General features: G+C 43.1%; 1 protein-coding gene and 1 long non-coding RNA gene across 5 annotated transcripts in view; one reads left to right on the top strand and one right to left on the bottom strand.

Moving 5' to 3' along the window:
• Window positions 1–18875, bottom strand: part of ASH1L (ASH1 like histone lysine methyltransferase) — a 155449-nt gene that overhangs the window by 32553 nt on the left and 104021 nt on the right. For all 3 annotated transcript variants that reach the window (XM_073323624.1, XM_073323625.2, XM_073323626.1), the window contains one exon: window positions 4452–4546. In XM_073323624.1, coding sequence (XP_073179725.1) covers window positions 4452–4546 — 95 coding nt within the window. The remainder of the gene's footprint in view (window positions 1–4451; window positions 4547–18875) is intronic.
• On the top strand, window positions 3652–18035 carry LOC140903004 (uncharacterized). Of its 2 annotated transcripts, XR_012156138.1 has the most exons (5): window positions 3652–3786; window positions 9293–9466; window positions 13303–13458; window positions 17240–17314; window positions 17529–18035. It is a non-coding gene; the product is annotated as an uncharacterized LOC140903004 (long non-coding RNA). The 2 variants fall into 2 exon arrangements; XR_012156139.1 differs by lacking the exon at window positions 13303–13458.

The raw sequence follows: 18875 nt of genomic DNA, 5'->3' as shown, positions 1-18875 counted from the left end.
GGAATTCTTTAAGCACTTTTGATTTACTAAATCATACAATGAAGAGAGGAGGAGGCTGGAAGAGACTGAACAGTTTGCATTGAACTACATTTTGTAAAGAGAGACGAGACAGTGGCTGGGTTGGTTCTCAAGTATCTAGACAAGAATTCCAGAACTCTGCCCAGACTTGATTTCTTAACCAATGAGACAGTGAATGGCTCTTTTACTGGCATTATGCTGCATAATTTAACAAGGAGATCTCTAAAAATAATTGTATCTGCCTATGCAGTGCAGGGTTCCAGTATATATGAAGTGCTTCCTGATTCCAAGCTCCACATCTTCATATCACTTCCTCTTTCCTAACCAGTATAAGTGACCTGAATAAAACACTTTCCACAGTATGCATCCGATGAAGTGAGCTGTAGCTCACGAAAGCTTATGCTCAAATAAATTGGTTAGTCTCTAAGGTGCCACAAGTACTCCTTTTCTTTTTGCGAATACAGACTCACACGGCTGTTACTCTGAAACCTGAATAAAACCTGTTGTACAAGTGTTCTTTTTTTGGAGAGGTATCTACAGCCCATCCCACTGCTTTTGTGTAAGAGATATTCCTTCCTATTTCAAAAGTTGGTGTCAAACAGTTAGTAGAGGACACAGATACTACACAGTACAAATCTGTTGTAACTTCCAGAAATGAAGTTACTTAAGGAGACTTACTAAGGAAAACAGCTATCTGACTAGAGGAGAGAAGCACTGTCTCATACATTATTCATCAGTAACTTCTAATTAGGAAATCTCAAATAAAGTTTGATACTCTCTCCTTAATTCTCATTACTGTGCCCAAAGAACTAGAATGATCTAGCACAGATAACAAATATATACAAAAAGTTTCCACAAGCCTAATTTACACAATAGACCAGAGGGGTCAGGAGAATCCATTAGGGTCTAATGTACTAATTCTTAAGCCCATTACACCCTAAGAATACGAACGAGTGCTGAAAATGACTTTCAATAATCGGTTTCCATGAACTGGTATTGACAGTGGCCTAAATGTTAAGTGTAGATTTGACAAGGCCATTCCTAATAACGTTTCAAGGGGACATGATATTGAAAAAACATTTTCAGCAATAGTTCAATTTCTTGGTGTGCATAGAGTTTCTGCCATTAAGAACCTGGCTTCTACAAGTGTCAGGGTTTGATACTGCAAACACCAGGAGTTTTTAAATTAAGATTAAAATGTTGTCCTGTCATTTGTTGGGATACTGCTGCACAGATCTGAAACCAAAAGGGGTGAATATAGATGAAGTGTCAGCCCAATGCCCAAACATCCTGGCTTTCCTGGGTCTAATCAAGCCCTTTCATGTTCCTCTAGCAATAATTTCTGTGGTTTCATTTAGATTCAAATGCATACCTCCATCATTGAGAAAACTGGAAAATAAAAATTGTAATGTTTTCCTTACAACTTACTCTTAAATTAGTTTTTATTTTCAAAGCTTTTTTTTATCCTTAGCAGGTTCCAGGAAACAGCTAAATCTGCTGGGAATTTGCTTTCACTTCTATGACCTCACTGAGTGAAACAAAAGGCCCTTTCAAGTGCCCTGGCACTGAGCCTGGAGAATATGGAACGTTCTCCAGCCCTCATTAAGCAGGCACTAGAAAAGTTATTTGGCAGAGAATTAAACCTTGTAACACTATTCTGTAGTTATACCACTCTCCAGCTACCCAATACAGAGTAATTAAAGCTGCCTTATCTTTATTGCAGAAGTTTGTTTGTGTCTGCTGGTACAAATAAACTGGAGGTTATGGCTTTGTGTGGAAAAAAGAGAACAGGATCATTGCATTGCATACTAAACCTGAGCCTCTAGGGAGACAGTTCAATTGTGGGACAAAGCCACATGAACTAATAAAAAAGGAGGAATTTATTGAGAAAGTTCACAGATTTCTTGTTAATACCTTTAATTCTGAAATTTGAATTCTTAAAAGTTCATGGTTATTGATTTACACATGAAGATCTGTCATATCCTTCAGCTGCTGTTTCATTAAATAAGCTAACCCACAACACAACACAACACACAAGTGCTTGGCTAAAGGAGACATTCTAATCAAACAAAAACATTTGGTGGCACAAACATTCTGTCTGAACAATGCAAAGTTCCCTACAAACCCCTTTTCCCAGTGTAATGTTGTAATACAAATCAATAGAACACAGGGAGTTTGCACCTATTACTCCTGGGGGAATTCTGCACTACTGCGCACGTGCAGAATTTATGTCCCCCCACAAAAAGAAAAGGAGTACTTGTGGCACCTTAGAGACTAACCAATTTATTAGAGCATAAGCTTTCGTGAGCTACAGCTCACTTCATCAGATGCATCTGATGAAGTGAGCTGTAGCTCACGAAAGCTTATGCTCTAATAAATTGGTTAGTCTCTAAGGTGCCACAAGTACTCCTTTTCTTTTTGCGAATACAGACTAACACGGCTGTTACTCTGAAACCTGTCCCCCCACAGATTTCTTTGCTCCCCTGCAGAAAAATGATTTTCTGATGGAGAAGCAAAGGGAAGCCACAAGAACGGTCATGCAACCCTCTCCAACAGTATGTTTTGTGTGCCCAGGGCAGTTGGCAGAGAGGTAAATCACTTGGAACTGGGGAATACCAGGCTGGTGGCTCCTACCCTGTGCCGGGATCAGCTGCTAGTCTGGACTGGGCTGGGGAGGATTGGACTTCCTCTTCCCCTGCATGGCATCTGGGGCCGGGTTAGACCCACACCCAGATTTTTCGCTTGTATGCAGAAAGCTCTGCAAACTTCCCCTCTCCTCTGCATCCTGCACCCATCGCTCCTCAGCTGCAGGGGGAAGGATCCCTGTACAGTGAGCTGCTCTCCCATCTGCCCAAACCCCATGCATCCAAACCCCCTCATACCAGACCCTCCTGCTGAGTCTCACCCCCTGTACTCAGAACCCCGTGATGAGCCCCACTCCCCCTGCATCTGGACCACCCAGATCCCCACCCCACCAAGCCCCAACCAGTTGCACCTGGATCCCCACCCCACTGAGTCTCACTCCCTCAGCATCTGAACTCCCCACATCGAGACTCCCTCAGCCAATCTCTATACCCCCTATACCAAGACTCCCCTCCCCACAGAGCACCACCCACCTTCACCTGGACCCCCCCTGCAAAGTCCTATTACCATTGCACCCAGAACCCTCCAACAAGGGCCCGTGATCACCTGTGATCACCAGCCAGTGGCCTGTGCTTCCCAATGCCATGCTGGAGCCTCCACGTTTATTTGACAAATAAAATTTGCAGAATTTAAAAATATTGTGCACAGAACTTTATTTTTTTTGGCGCAGAATGCCCTCAGGAGTAACCTATGTGCTCTGCTTAGTGCTCTAGACAATTGTGTTCAAAAGTAATTTTAGATTGGTTGCTGCTATACTGGGAAGTGACCTGTTTGTGAAAGCCCTCAGTCTGGAAGTCCTAATGTCAAACTATAAACTAGTTTGAAGCAGTATAATCTTGTAGTCTGAGTATGTGACTAAGAGCCAGGAATTTGTTGGGTTCTAATCCTAACGCTACCACTAGCACATTGGGGGGTAACTGACCTTTGTGAAAGAGAGTCAGCACAAGACCTACCCATCACTTAAGTCTTATTTAAACTCTCAAAATAGGACTGAAGTGATGCACGTCTTGCACTTGCCTTCTGCACAAAGGTGAATTTCAACCTGTATGACTTTGAGCAAGTGACTTAACCTCTCTGTATCTACCCTTTCCTCATCTAGAAAGTGGAAGCTAAAAACATTCACAGGTATGTGGGAAGGATTTATTAATGTTTGTGTTTTGTTTTAGCGATATAACAGGTGTTCATTATTTTACTGGTTTCCATCCTACTTTAATACTGCTTTGAAAAGAAAATTATTGTACAACATTTAAGCAAAGTATATAATGTTTAAAGAGTAACATTTATTTTCTGACTGATAAACCAGTATGAAAACTAGATTAAGATCTTGACAATGTAGAGTAAACAGAAAAATTGCAAACAGTAAAATCCAAAAAATAATTGAAGCTTTTATTGTAGTTCTCATATAGTCCATCTTGTTCCCATAGACCTCTGAATGATGAAAGCATTCAGAGTCTGAATCAAATGAGTTTGATACAATTTTGGGGACAAGAAACTTTGGTTGTTGAACAGCTACAAAGCCATTTCTACAAAAACAAACCTAACACACAGAGTGCCCTTCAGTCTGAACTGTTAGACTAAAGACAGTTCACAGAGCACAGAGTGAATAAGTATGACTTCTGACAGTTAAAGAGCAGGGGAAATGAGTGACTCTACAAGAAAAAGGCAGAAAAAAGTGGAGAGGAAAAGGAGAGAGAGAGAGAGAACAGAAAATCTAAATGGAAAAGTTTAACCCCCAACCTGAGGAGTGGCACTTGATTCTCAGCAATAGAAAACATATATGAAGTACTCACCAACATGAATAGGAGCTGGGAACAATCCATGTTCATGCTCTCCAGGAGTGTACTCCAGCTTCTCTTTCTTTAATTGGATCAGGCGGCTCTTTGGGCTGAGAATGAGAGGCAGAAAGAAGCAGAGAAAGCCAGAGTGAGAAAGAGTTTTATCACTTGTGAAAACAACACTTTCTATGCTAATGAAGGTATTAATCCTCTAGTCTGTCAGACAGTAATGGTCTGTACCACTTTTCTGGACCCCTACCACTCTTGAAAATCAGGCCTTTTCTGGGATTCAGGGCTTCTGAAGGTCAGGCCACTTGTATTTCAGTGTCTAAATAGGAATGTAGGTATCTTTAGGCATACTATTTTGAAAACCTGGATTTGTGCAGGAAATAGCCCAACTTGATTGTCATGCGCATTGTGTAAAGTGTTGTCACTTTGGATGGGCTATCACCAGCAGGAGAGTGAATTTGTGTGTGGGGGGGTGGAGGGTGAGAAAACCTGGATTTGTGCTGGAAATGGCCCACCTGATGATCACTTTAGATAAGCTATTACCAGCAGGACAGTGGGGTGGGAGGAGGTATTGTTTCATATTCTCTGTGTATATATAAAGTCTGCTGCAGTTTCCACGATATGCATCTGATGAAGTGAGCTGTAGCTCACGAAAGCTTATGCTCTAATAAATTGGTTAGTCTCTAAGGTGCCACAAGTACTCCTTTTATTTTGAAAATTGTAACCTGGGCTCATATAGGTTATTTTTACATGTCATATTTACATGGACTAAAGAAGATACAAACTCCAAAAGCCTAAATCAACTTTCCAAGATGTTTTCCAAGTAGATCTAACCTACCTGTTTCAAGACTAATGGTCAAAATTATTTTTAATTGTATAATTTCTTTGTGGACAATACTGAAAGGGAAAACATCGACTTGAAAAAATCACATTTCCATCTCAATATTTGTACCTACAGTTGTTATAAATAATGTCCAAGATTACTAGAACAAAAAAGGTAAGAGATTAAATAAAATAATATACGCTTTTTTCAGTTTGCTCACTTAGTGCATTTGATAGCATTTTGTGTATAGTCAGTTTCACTGTTTTGTTGACTGCATATGTCCTCCTCCAAACCCTTCAAGAGTTTGTTAACCAGTAAAACAGCAGAAGTGCTGAAACTAAACAGACAGCAACCAGCAGAGGAAAAGGGGAGGGAAAGAAGTGAGCCTGTGCACATTTGGTATTGTAGGTCTGAGGCATACTCACCAGGCCCATCTAAACATGAGCAGGGGGACAGAAAAATTCTTACTTTTATTTAAAGAAAAATTTTAAACAACATACTATGGCACAGTATATAAAGGGTACTGAATCAGAAAATGGAATGTTTAGTCATCAATTAAAAAAAACCCAACTTGACATTGATACCAGAGTTTAAAGGGACAACAGCCAATAAGAATTTCTGAGGGCTAGAAAGAGGATTTATGGATGGAGAAAACCAGTGGTTCTACTCCTTCTTCAGCCCTTTCTGTCAATACCTCTCTTATCTAACAGAAGGTGTATTTATTCGGCAAGTATATTCACTCATTTAGTTATTATTTATTATCTGTATTACAATAGCAGCCAGATACCCCAACTTGGATGTGGGACTTGTTATGCTGGGTGTTGTACATTATGAGACACTCCCCGTGCTGAAGAGTTTATAGTTGAAGGCTTTGATTTTTCTAAGACATATGTACTTAACTTTATTCATGCAAGTAACAGAGTTAGATTTTCAGGTAAGAAAAAAACATTAGGATCATCTATTTGACCTCTGGCATAACATAAGCCATCAAATTTAACCCAGTGAATTCCTGCACCTAGTCCAACAACTCGTGATTGAATTAGAGCATATATCTTGATTTAAAGCAGGAGTAGGCAACCTATGGCACGTGTGCCAAAGATGGCACGCGAGCTGATTTTCAGTGGCACTCACACTGCCCGGGTCCTGGCCACCGGACCGGGGGGCTCTGCATTTGCATTTAATTTTAAACGAAGCTTCTTAAACAGTTTAAAATCTTATTTAGTTTATATACAACAATAGTTTAGTTATATATTATAGATTTATAGAAAGAGACCCTCTAAAAAAGTTAACATGTATTACTGGCACGCGAAACCTTAAATTAGAGTGAATAAATGAAGACTCGGCATACCACTTCTGAAAGTTTGCCAACCCCTGATTTAAAGATTTTAAGTAATGGAGAATTTACCATATCCCTTGGTAATCTGTTCCAGTGGTTGAGTACCCTCAATTGCTAAAAGTCAATGAGACTATTTGAATGCATAAAGTTAAGCATGTGCAAGAGTTTTTGCAGGTTTAGGATCTAAATAAATAAAAAAACAAAGGGTGGGAAAAAGTATTAACAACTCAATTCTACATATGGAGAATTGAGACTGAGAGATTAAGTGATTTGCCAAGGTCACAGAGGAAGTCTATGGCAGAGCAGGGAAGTGAACATGAAGTCCCAAAGCAGCGCCTTATGCGCAGAACCATTCTTCCACCTCTTTTATATTATTATTGTACTTTGCTCTTAGGGCCTTTCATCCAAGCACTTTATTACTTGAGAAAAAATCAGGATGATCCCCATCCTATAGACAAGGAAACTGAGGCACGGGTAGATTAAGCAACTTTCTCAATATCACACAGTGAATCAGTGGCAGATCCAGGAATGGAACTGAAGTACCATCACTCCGAGTCCATTGTTCTACCTTCTAGATACACTTACATTTGTTACTTAATTCCGAGTATATATCCAACTTTGCTTCAAACTCATGTATGCATTTGCTTCTACATCATCATTCTTTGACAGTGTTACTGGCCTAGTGGATAAGGTGGAAGCAGTCAGTGTGCTATATGTTGATTTTAGTAAGACTTCTGACATAGTCCCACGTGACATTCTCATATGCAAACTAGGGAAATGTTGCCTAAGTGAAATTACTACAAGGTGGTGCACATCTGGTTGAAAGACCACAGTCAAAGTGTAGTTATCAACGGTTTGCTGCCAGACTGTGAAGGTGTATCTAGTGGGGTCCCATAGAGGTCAGTCCTGGGTCCGATACTATTAAATATTATAATTAATTACTTGGATAATGGAGTAGTTAGTATGTTTATCAAATTTGCAGAGGACACCAAGCTGGGATGGGTTGCAAGCACTTTGGAGGACAGGATTAGAATTCAAAACTGCCCTGACAATTGGAGAACCGGTTTGAAATCAACAACATGAAGTTCAATAAAGACAACTGCAAAGTACGTCACTAAGGAAGGAAAAATCAAATGCAAAACTACAAAACGGGGAATAATTGGGTAGGTGGTAGTTCCGCTGATAAAGATCTGGTGGTTACAGTGGATCACAAATTGAATGAGTCAACAATGTGAAGGAGTTGTGGAAAAGGCTAATATTTAGGAGTGTATCGACAAGTGTTGTGTGTAAGACACTAGAGGACTGTCTTGCTCTACTTAGCACTGGTGAGGCCTCAGCTGGAGTGCTGTGTCTAATTCTAGGCACCACACTTTTGGAAAGATGTGGATGGACTGGAGAGAGTCCAGAGGTGACCAACAAAAATGATAAGGTTTAGAAAATCTGACCTCCGAGAAAGGGTTAAAAAAACAGGACATGTTTAGTCTTGATAAAAGAAGAGACCTGAGAAAAGTCTTCAAATATGTTAAGGTCTGTTATAAAGAGGATGGTGATCAATAGTTCTCCATGTCCACTGAAGATAAAACAGGAAGTAACGGGCTTAACCTACAGCAAGGGTGATTTAGGTTAAATATTAGGAAAAACTTTCTAACTATAAGGGTGGTTAAGTTCTGGAATAAGTTTCCAAGGGAGGTCGTGGAATTCCCATCATTGGAGGTTTCTGAGAACAGACTGAACAAACACCTGTCAGAAATTGTTTAGGAGGTTTACTTGGTCCTGCCTCAGCACAGGGGACTGGACTAGATGACTTCTTGAGGTCCCTTCCAGTCCTCCAAGCAGCTAATGAAAATACTGAATTGTACTGGACCCAAGACAAACCCCTGTGATCTGATATGTCCACCAGGTTTGACAGTGAACCACTGGATAACTACTCTGTGTATGGTCTTTCAACCAATTTTGCATCCACCTTATAGTAATTTCACTAAAGACCACATTTCCCTAATTTACTTATGATGTATGTAGCCTAACATCATGTTGGTTCTCTTCTGGCATTCATGAGTATTACACACCACCACCCTTCACCCACTTTCTTTCTCTCTGTCATCTAACTTATAATGAATATTCCATATTTTGGTTAGATATCTTCATATACATGCATGTTTCCTGAGACTGAAAAATATCTTCCACATCACAATTACCCAGTGAAATAATTTTAGCCTCCATTGTGACAATTACCTCTCCTGTTTTCATTTCATTTGGGGCAAGACTGTGACCAGCCACAGCACCTATGTTCAGGAGCCTCCCCAACCTTTTCATCCCCTGAACAGAACCCAGACACAATGCTGTCCATGGACTTCCCTGAGTTGCAAAGACTACTGCTTGCAGCACCACCAGTGGTGACAGCCAAGCTAAAAGATGTGGGGACTCACTTTTCTGCACACTAGTCAAGCTGAGCACATACTGCTCCCTCGAGCATGGGGAGCTCCAAGAGACATAAAACTCCTCTTGGTGGCAAAATGCTACCTGATGATCCCTTGGAGCACACAGGCTACAGCCTAAAAGGCACGAGTGAGTCTTTGGACATCAAATACTGTATTGTTTGATATGATATATTCATATTGAACGTGTGCATTTTCAGCTAAGTGATGCACAATTTCTTTCCTAATAAACCATTCCAATATGTTCTTTCAGACAGAATTCAGTTATTGGTCTGCAGTTAACAGCCTCTTCCTTGCAAGCTTTTTCAAAAATTGGCATATCATCTGCTTTCCTCCAATCACCAAGGATCTTTACTGTATCAAACATCATATAAAATAAAGATGCAAGTGGCTCTGCCACTAACTTCTTAAAGAGGACCTGCAAAAGGTGAGTTACTTTCCCCACCTGTATAATGGGTATATATTTACCCACCTTTTTAGTATGCTTGGAGATCCTTGGATGAAAGGTGCAAATGCTTTATAAGTGCAAAGCATTATTCATGTTTATTATTAATTATTATTATTATTTAATATGAAAATACAAAAGTCAAACAGTTTCAGTATATTTTCTTATTATTTATATAGTGCCACAGGTATGCACAGTTTTTTACAGGTAAAATAACGAGAGTACAAGGAATTTAAGGAGGGTCTGAGTTCCTAACAAAAATATGCAATTTTTCATTAAAAAAAGCTGCCGTGCCAGACAAGCGGAGGGTAGAAAATATACCCTGCTTTCCCTCCAGTACAAGGAAAACTGAGTGAATGGATAATTAAAGACAGAATTATAAAACACCTGCATGAAAAATAATAGGATAGGGACAAACCAGCATGGCTTAAATAAGGAAAAAATATGTCTCTCCAATATAATAGAATTCTCTGAAAAGTGTCAACAAAATAATAGATAAAGGAGGACTGCATGACAATTTATCTGGACTTTCGAGAAGTCTTCAAAGTCACTCAAGAGACTATTCAGGAAGCTACGTGGGCATAGGTCAGTGAGCAGAAATTGGCTAAGAGTCAGAAAATAAAAAGAGTAGGGATAAATGATGAATTTTCAACCTGGCAAAAGTTAGCAGTGGGGTGCCCCAAAGTTCCAGACTAGAACCTGTGTTTTTTAAATCTGTATATAAAGATTCCAGGTGTGTCACTCTGAAGCCTAGAATGTCTGTTGAGTCAGTGTGAAGTGATGGAAACAGCTACAAGCATGGTTGAGAGCTCTGCTTTTTAGATTTATCATCTTGTTCAAACATCACTGAGATTTGCATTCTGTTACCGTCAAATTATTAAATTCTCAGCCATTTTGACTTTATAATCAACACCCTGAGACAGCATGGGGTTTCAGCTACAATAAGGCATGCAGCTATGCCATGCCAAGAGGCTTAGACCACTGTGATATCAAAGGTAACTCAACCAATTACCATCCTTACCCTATAGATAATTTGCATGTAACAATTTCATTGGTTGTTTGAGGGAGGGGGCGATCAAATAAGTTTGAAAACCACTGCTTTAAATTAACTGTAACCATTTTGGAAAAACAACTGAACACCAGTGTGCACAGATCAGTGAAAGCTTCTGTTTAAAGTGCAGTGGTGGTTAATAAAGCAAACAAAATGCTAAGTTGCAACAGAAAATTAATGCTGAAAAAGGTAATGATGCCATTATATAAATAGATGGCATACCCTGATCTCTAGTTCTGTGTTCAGTTCTGGTCAACTATTTCTCAAAAAGGATGCAGTAGAAATTAAAGGGGTACAAGAGATAGAAGGCCAAAATTATTAAAGGCCTGGAAAGACTTCTATATGAGAAGCCACTGTAATGTGCTAATAAAGTTTGCGGACAACACGAAGCTGGGAGGTATTGCCAATACAGAGAGGGACCGGGATATCATTCATGAAGATCTGGATGACCCTGTAAACTGGAGTAATAGTAAGAGGATGAAATTTAATAGTGAAAAAGTGCAAGATCATACATTTAGGGATTAATAACAAGAATTTTTGTTATAAACTGGGGATGCATCACTTGGAAGTAACAGAGGAGGAGAAGGGCCTCAGAGTGTTGGTTGATCACAGGATGACTATGAGCCTGTGAAAAAAGCTAATCTGGACTTGGGAAACATCAGGCGAGGTATTATTTAAGCTCAGTACCAATGTGGACACAAGAACAAATGGATATAAACTGGCCAACAGGAAGTTTAGACTTGAAATTAGACGAAGGTTTCTAACCATCAGAGGAGTGAAGTTCTGGAATAGCCTTCCAAGGGGAGCGGTGGAGGCAAAAGACATATCTGGCCTCAAGGGATTAAGCTTGACAAGTTTATAGAGGGGATGGTATGATGGGATAGCCTAATTTTGGCAATTAATTGATCTTTGACTATTAGCGGTAAATATGCCCAATGGCCTGTGATGGGACACTAGATAGGGTGGGATCTGAGCTACTACAGAGAATTCTTTCTTGGGTGTCTGGCTGGTGAGTCTTGCCCACATGCTCAGGGTTTAGCTGATCACCATATTTGGGGTCAGGAAGGAATTTTCCTCCAGGGCAGACTGGCAGAGGCCCTGGGGGTTTTTCACTTTCCTGTGCAGCGTGGGGCACGGGTCACTTGCTGGAGGATTCTCTGCACCTTGAAGTCTTTAAACCACGAGTTGAGGACTTCAATAGCTCAGACATAGGTCAGGGGTTTGTTACAGGAGTGGGTGGGTGAGATTCAATGGCCTGTACTGTGCAGGAGGTCAGACTAGATGATCATAATGGTCCCTTCTGACCTTAAAGTCTATGAAACTTCTCCTAAAGGCAGGTTATTCTGTAATGTTGATTCTAGAGATTCTAGCCCTTCCTCTGAAGCATATGGTACTCTCCACTAATACAGACTGGATATTGGACTTCATGAAATTCTGGTTTGGCAGTTCAGATATTACACACAAATGGAGGATACTCTAAGGAGATGATAAATTTTTACTTATATAAAAATATGTGCCTGTTTCTCTGTAGTTTCTAAAGGGTTAACGTTAGGTGCAAACGCTACTGACTTGGAAAGGGTGTAAGATCTGGATGTGTTATCTTGGTAAGGGTGAATTTTAATGAAAAGGAAAGTTAAACACAAAGTCAAAGATGAGAAGCCACATATAATGGGAGTTAAGATTCATATTTTATAAACATAAATACGGTACAAGTGAGTTCAAAGGAACGTCTCATAACACCATACATCAGGGGAATGTGTTGCATAAGTCAACAGCAACATGCCCATGTGTTCACACTGGGACGATAAAAGACACTGAGTTATGTTGGGTAGGAGTTTGTGGGAGGAAATGAAGGTTTTGTTTTTGTTTTTATCAATGATCTTTATGGGAAGGCTTCTCTCTTTCATTTCATAAATGATGGCGTCTCAGAAACGCAAAAGTAGGGTTCCCTGGGTGCCAACTGGGCTGCTTTCTGTGGAGATGGTTTTATCAGGGAAGAGTCAGTTTTCTTTTTGGACCAAAGATGGAAGTTTAGTAAACAGATAAACCTCAGTACAGATGGTAAATGCAGTAGGAATTCCCAGTGCAGAGCTGACTGTGTTCTCACAGTCACTGATACAAATGCCTGCTGGAGCCAGTCTGCTGCATGTTATTGATGAGGACAAGCATCTAATTATTTCTATGCCTTACACTTTATGAAGTATTTCCCCCAGTAAGTGAGTACAAAGAACTATTCTAGCTGAAGGCGAGCATTACAGACTGGGGACTCTCCAAACAGGCAGCACATGCCACACCCATTTTCCTTCACAGACATGAGCACTAGATTAGGGCCCAAATAACTTTTCTACAGTCACCAGGGAAATGATTCCCCATGACAGTTACAACAGAAAAGCTTTGATGGGACTCTGTGGAAATGGCTTTTTCACAGATAGCTAAGTAAAAATATAATCGGGGTAGAGAAGGGAGGATTCCTCTCGCTATCATCCCTTCCCACAATTTGGTTTGCTTCTTTGTGGATATAAATATAAAAGCTCTACCTTGCAAAAACAACGAGGAGTCCGGTGGCACCTTAAAGACTACCAGATTTATTCGGGCATAAGTTTTCGTAGGTATAAAACCCCAGTTCCGAAGAAGTGTTTTTTTAAACCAGGAAAGCTTATGCCCAAATAAATGTTAGTCTTTAAGGTACTACCGGACTCCTTGTTGTTTTTGTGGAAACAGACTAACATGGCTACCCCTCTGATACTTGGCACCTTCTACCTTGCAGTTACCATTCTTCTCAGCAGTGGACTAAATGGGACTCTCTTTAAAAGCCATCAGCAGTAGTTAGTCAGAGTGGCTGCTGTAGTCTGGCATGAAGCACTTGGTGATCTTCAAGGGTTGAATGTGAGGCCTCTAGAACCCCGCTACTCCCAGTCAGATGGTAAGGGTAATGCAACCAGAAATGCTGTTTTATTTTACTCCTACTCCCCTTCTTTATGGTCTTTAACCTGTTAACTTCTCCATTTCTGTTCTTCTCCTTCCTCACTCTCTTCCACTACTGTCTTCCCTTACTTCCCAGGGGTTAGAACTCTGTAGGCAGCAAAGTGAAACTTGAAGAAACCTGTAGCTACATTCTGTTACACCAAGGGGAAAATCATCAAAGTAAAAGAAAAAATGGTTACCTACCCTTTTGTCACTGTTGTTCTTCGAGATGTGTTGCTCATGTCCATTCCATTCTAGGTGTGTGCGCGACCATGTGCACAGTCATCGGAGATTTTTGCCTTAGTGGTATCTATAGGGTCGGCTGTAGCGCCCTCAAGTGGTATATTAGGTGCTGCCGACTCTACACCCTCTCAGTTCCTTTTTGCTGGCAACTCCGACAGAGGGGTAGGAGGGTGGGTAATGGAATGGACATGACAAACAAATCTCGAAGAACATTTACAAAAAGGTAGGTAACCATTTTTTCTTCAAGTGCTTCCTCATGTCAATTCCATTGTAGGTGACTCACAAGCAGTATCCTCGGAGTTTAGCAGCTTTAAGTACTGTTCTACTGAAGTCAGCCTCATCCTGGGCCTGCTAAGTGCATGATGGGACATGAACCTGCGGACAGATGACCAGGTGGCTGCCCTACAGACGTCCTGGATAAGCACTTGGGCTAGGAAAACTGCTGACGATGCTTGCACCCTGGTTGAGTGGGTGGTGACAATCGCCAGAGGTGGCACCAGTGCCTGGTTGTAGCAGCAACAAATGCAGGGAGTGATCCGAGAAGAAATTCTTTGAGTGGACACTGGACGACTTTTCATCCTGTTGGCCACCATGATGAACAATTGCGTCGACTTGCAGAATGGCTTGGTCCTTTCAATGAAGAAGGCTAGCGCCTGCCTGACATCTAGGGAATGCAATCTACACTCCTCCTCCAACTTATGCGGCTTTGGAAAAAAGACAGGTAAGTAAATGTCCTGGCTCATATGAAACTGTGAGACCACCTTGGGCAGGAAAGCCAGGTGTGGCTGCAGCTGGACCTTGTCTTTGTAGAAGACTGTGTAAGGCGGTTCCGAGGTAAGTGCCCTAATCTCGGAGACCCAGCGGGTGGAGGCCGGTCCCATGAGCCGTGACAGCACAAGATTCAGGTCCCACTGTGGAACGGGGTCCCTGACGTTCAGGTAAAGGCACTTGAGACCACTGAGGAACCTGGCAGTCATGTCCTGGGCGAAAACCGACCCACCCTCGAGTGGCGGACGGAAGGCCGAAATAGCGGCCAAGTGGACCTTGATAGATGAAAGGGACAGGCCTTGGAACTTGAGATGCAGAAGGTAGTCCAGGATCAAATGGAGCGAGGTCTGGTCGGGCTGAATACTTTTCAATAAGTCCAATAAGTGAACCGCTTCCATTTGGCCAGGTAGGTCACTCTGGTGGAGGGCTTTCTGCTGCCTTGAAGGACCTGCTGGACAGCAACCAAGCACTCCTGCTCCTCTGTATTTAACCATGCAGCAGCCACACCATCAGGTGCAGCACCGCCAGGTTCAGATGCAGAAGACTACCGTGGTTTTGGAACAGCAGGACTGACCTGAGCTGCAGCCGTAACAGAGCAACCACCGAGAGGTCCAGCAGCGTGCCGAACCAGTGCTGGTGCAGCCAGGCCAGTGATATGACAATTACCGTCACCCTGTCCTGCTCGATTTTCATGAGGACTCCGAGAATCAGCGGCACCGGACCGAAGGCGTATAAAAAAGCCCCTGACCACGGGAGCAGAAAAGCATCTGACAGGGAGCTTCTGTCGATCCCCCAAATCAAGCAGGAAACATTGCATTTCTTGTTCTGTCTGGACGCGAACAAGTCCACCCAGGGAGTTCCCTACTTCTGGAAGATGAAGCTGGTCACCTCCTGATGGAGGGACTATTCGCGGTGAGACAAGAAGATCCTGTTGAGGCGATCTGCCAAGGCATTCCTCGCCCCGGGGAGGTGTGCGGCTATGATGGCGTGTTGTACACAGAAGTTCCAGAGCTGGAGGGCTTCCTGGCAAAGTGCAGATGACCTGGTCCCACCTTGCCTGTCGATACAGAACACAGCTGCAGTATTGTCTGTCAGGACCTGGACTACCCTGCTTTTTATGTGAGGTAGGAAGGCTTGAGAGGCCAGGTCAAACTGCTCTGAGCTCCCTGACGTTGATGTGTAGGGAGTGATCGTGACTCGACGAACAACCCTGCATGCTGAGATAGCCCAGGTGGGCTCCCCACACCTGGTCTGTGGCACTGGAGACGAGGGTCATGGATGGGGATGGAGCTGTGAAGGGAACCCCCTCCAACACCAATGCAGGATTCTGCCATCATGTGAGTGATGACAGTAGGTGTATGACCGGAGTCCCAGAGGAGCCAACTGAGGTCACTCAATTAGGGTGAACTGCAAAGAATAGGGCAGACAATACCCAAAGCTGGATATTTCAGCTGGTGTAATATTCCAATACTTAGATTTACCAAGTCAGCACAAAACAGCTTCTATATTACCTCACTGGTTGCCAAGAAGCCAACAACACAGTTCACTTGCAGTAACCCAGCCGTAGGCCTCCACCTAGACACCCAAGTCAAATATGAGGAGGATTACTGAAAATTTTATACATCACATAAAAAACTTCTACCAATCTCAAAGGATCGGATACATTACCTCCCAGGTTAATGAATATTCTAGAACTTACCCAAATACGCGGTTACAACCAATTATTATTAACTAAACTAGAATTTATTAAAAAAAGAAAAGAGAGTATGGTTAAAAGATCAGTATACATACAGACTTGAGAACAATCTTGAGATTCAGATTCATAGCAGAGATGGTGAGCTTTGTAGATGCAAAGAGTTTTTTCAGAAATAGTACACAGGTTATAGTCCAATGTTTACATTCAGGGTGGTCCAGTCAGTGCTGGGATCTCAGTCCCTATGGCTTAGGCTTCCGCTGCATGAAACCTCAAGCAGATCTGCGATAAACAGGATCAGGACCCACGCCATTTTTTACACAGTTTCAGGCCTTCTTTGACAGCTTGGAGTCCTTCGGCGAACAATCGGCATTCATGGGAACTTTGAAGTGGACCCATTTCCTAAGCATCATCGGTAATTATCCACACAGATTAACATAAGGCAATTGCCTGTTTTTCCACCCTTCACAGATGATTTCAAAGAGAGATGATATCCTATGTTTCCAGTTATTTAAATGTTAAGATGTCCTCTTGATCTCTGAATTAACAGAATGCAGCATAGACAGGGACTGTTTGATTACATTGTTGACCATTACCAATATATATGTAAATATACAAAAACACAACATTATCTCCCCATATGTCTTTAAGGGTTGAATTTGAGTCATTTATCCTGCGGGACCCTAACCCTAACCCTTTCCGGTCATGCGTTACAGTGTGGTCTGGGACCCTGACCATAATGTCCATACTGTGTCTGCTAGGGACGTAGACTGATACCAGCCATACCTGCAGGGGCCTGAGGCAGAGCCATGTGTGCCGGACCATGTAAGTGCAGGTCACCATGTGGCTCAACAATCGTAGGCACGTGTGAGCACTGGTGAGAGGCTGGGTTTGCATGCACAAGATCATGTCTGCTATGGTTTGGAACCGAGCTTCAGGGAGGAAGGCTCTGGCCTGAGTAGAGTCGAAGACCGTTCCAATTAACTCTATGTGTTTTACAGGCATTAAGGTTGATTTTTTTCTCGTTTATCAACAGCCCCCGGTCATGACAGATGGAGCAAACTGCAGGATGTAGCCCGAAGATATTACGTCGAGCATCCAACGGTCCGAGGTCAGCCACGACCAGGATGATCGGAAGGGGCACAGGCGGTTGAGGAAAGAGTAGGGGGGTGGATCCTGGGAAGTGACTGGGGCACTGTCCTCAGGGGCATCCTCAAAACACCTGCTTCTGGCTTCCTTGGCCAGAAGACCCAGGCTAGACGGAGGAATGGGAAGACAAAGGGTGACGCCATTTAAATCCTTTGTCTCTGTCCTTCTTTCTGTAGGAGGTGGACCGGGGGACATCCCAGGACCAAGATGGAGGCAGAGGTGACAGGGGACGGAAATGCTTTCTAGCCTACTGAGGGGTGTGAAGGCCCAAAGAATGGAGGGTGGCACGGGAGTCTTTAAGGCCATGAAGCCATGCTCTGGTCAGCTCCAAAAAGAGCCCTGCTCCCTCAAATGGAAGGTCCTGAAAGGTAGTTTGCATCTTCTGCTCAAAGGACAGCTCAGAGGACTATAACCAGGAGCTGTGCCTCATGAGTGACCACCACAGAGGTGACTACCCTGGTTGCCGAATCCATAGTGTCCCAGACCATCTGAAGGGTGCCTCTCACCACTGCTTTGCCCTTGTCCACCAAGGCGGTGAACTCCTGGGCTCGGTCCTGTGGGAGGCTCTCCTTAACCTTGCTGATGGAATTCAACAGGTTGAAGTTGTACCTGCTTAGCAGGGCCTGAGAGTTAGACACCCAAAATTGCAGGCTGGCTGTCGAATAAATTTTCCTGCCAAACAAGTCCAGCCTCTTGGCATCTTTATTTTTTGGCGTGCCACTCACCTGTCCCTGCCTGTCCCTTTCATTGACAGTGGACACGACCAGAGATCCTGCTGGAGGGTGGGTGTACAGGGACTCAAATCTCTTTGCGGGGACATAGAACTTCTTTTCTACCTTGTTGGAAGTAGGTGGAATGGAAGAGGGGGTCTGCCATACAGATGTGGCAATTTTAATGACCCCTGGGTAGATCGGCAATGCAACCTGGGCCGGGGTGGAGGAGGGTCTAACATTAAAGAGGTCATCTGACTCCTCTGCCAGTTCCTTGACCTCCAAGTTCAGGTTGGCAGCCACCCTTCTGAGCAGGGCCTGGTGCTCCTTGAAGTCGTTGGAGGGGCTATTCGTTTGCAAGGGGCCAGCCACCGCTTTGTCCGGAGACGACAAAGATGACTGCACAGCAGGGAAAGGAGCAGTTTCCCCTTGCTTCTCCAGGAGTGGCTCCTTGGGCGTTGGGGCCCACTGTGTTGCCTGCACATTGGCTTCAGTACTGTGTTCCGACTCATGTGCTGGCTGTGCTGGGGGCAGCTTGTCCAATGCAGCCTGGGAGGAAAGGTGGCAGTACGGGACCAGCATAACAGGTATACCCCATGGGTTTCAGTACTGCCATTGAGCGGGCCATTGCCCCTGCCTTCACACCACCATCGCCGTAGGAGCCATGCTGGTCTTGCGGGCCGGTAGTGATCTGCCTTTTATAGGTGAGGGACTGAGCTTCCCTTCAGGCTCAGACCATTGCCCTTCCAGTGACCAGAGCAGAGCTGTAGATGCCTGAGTCTGCCAACTGACCCTCATTGGCGACCGGTAAGG

The sequence above is a fragment of the Lepidochelys kempii genome, chromosome 24 (genome assembly GCF_965140285.1).
Source record: "Lepidochelys kempii isolate rLepKem1 chromosome 24, rLepKem1.hap1, whole genome shotgun sequence".
Taxonomy (NCBI): domain Eukaryota; kingdom Metazoa; phylum Chordata; order Testudines; family Cheloniidae; genus Lepidochelys; species Lepidochelys kempii.
The sequence above is the reverse complement of the archived record's forward strand: the minus strand, read 5'-3'. Positions and strand labels throughout refer to the sequence as shown.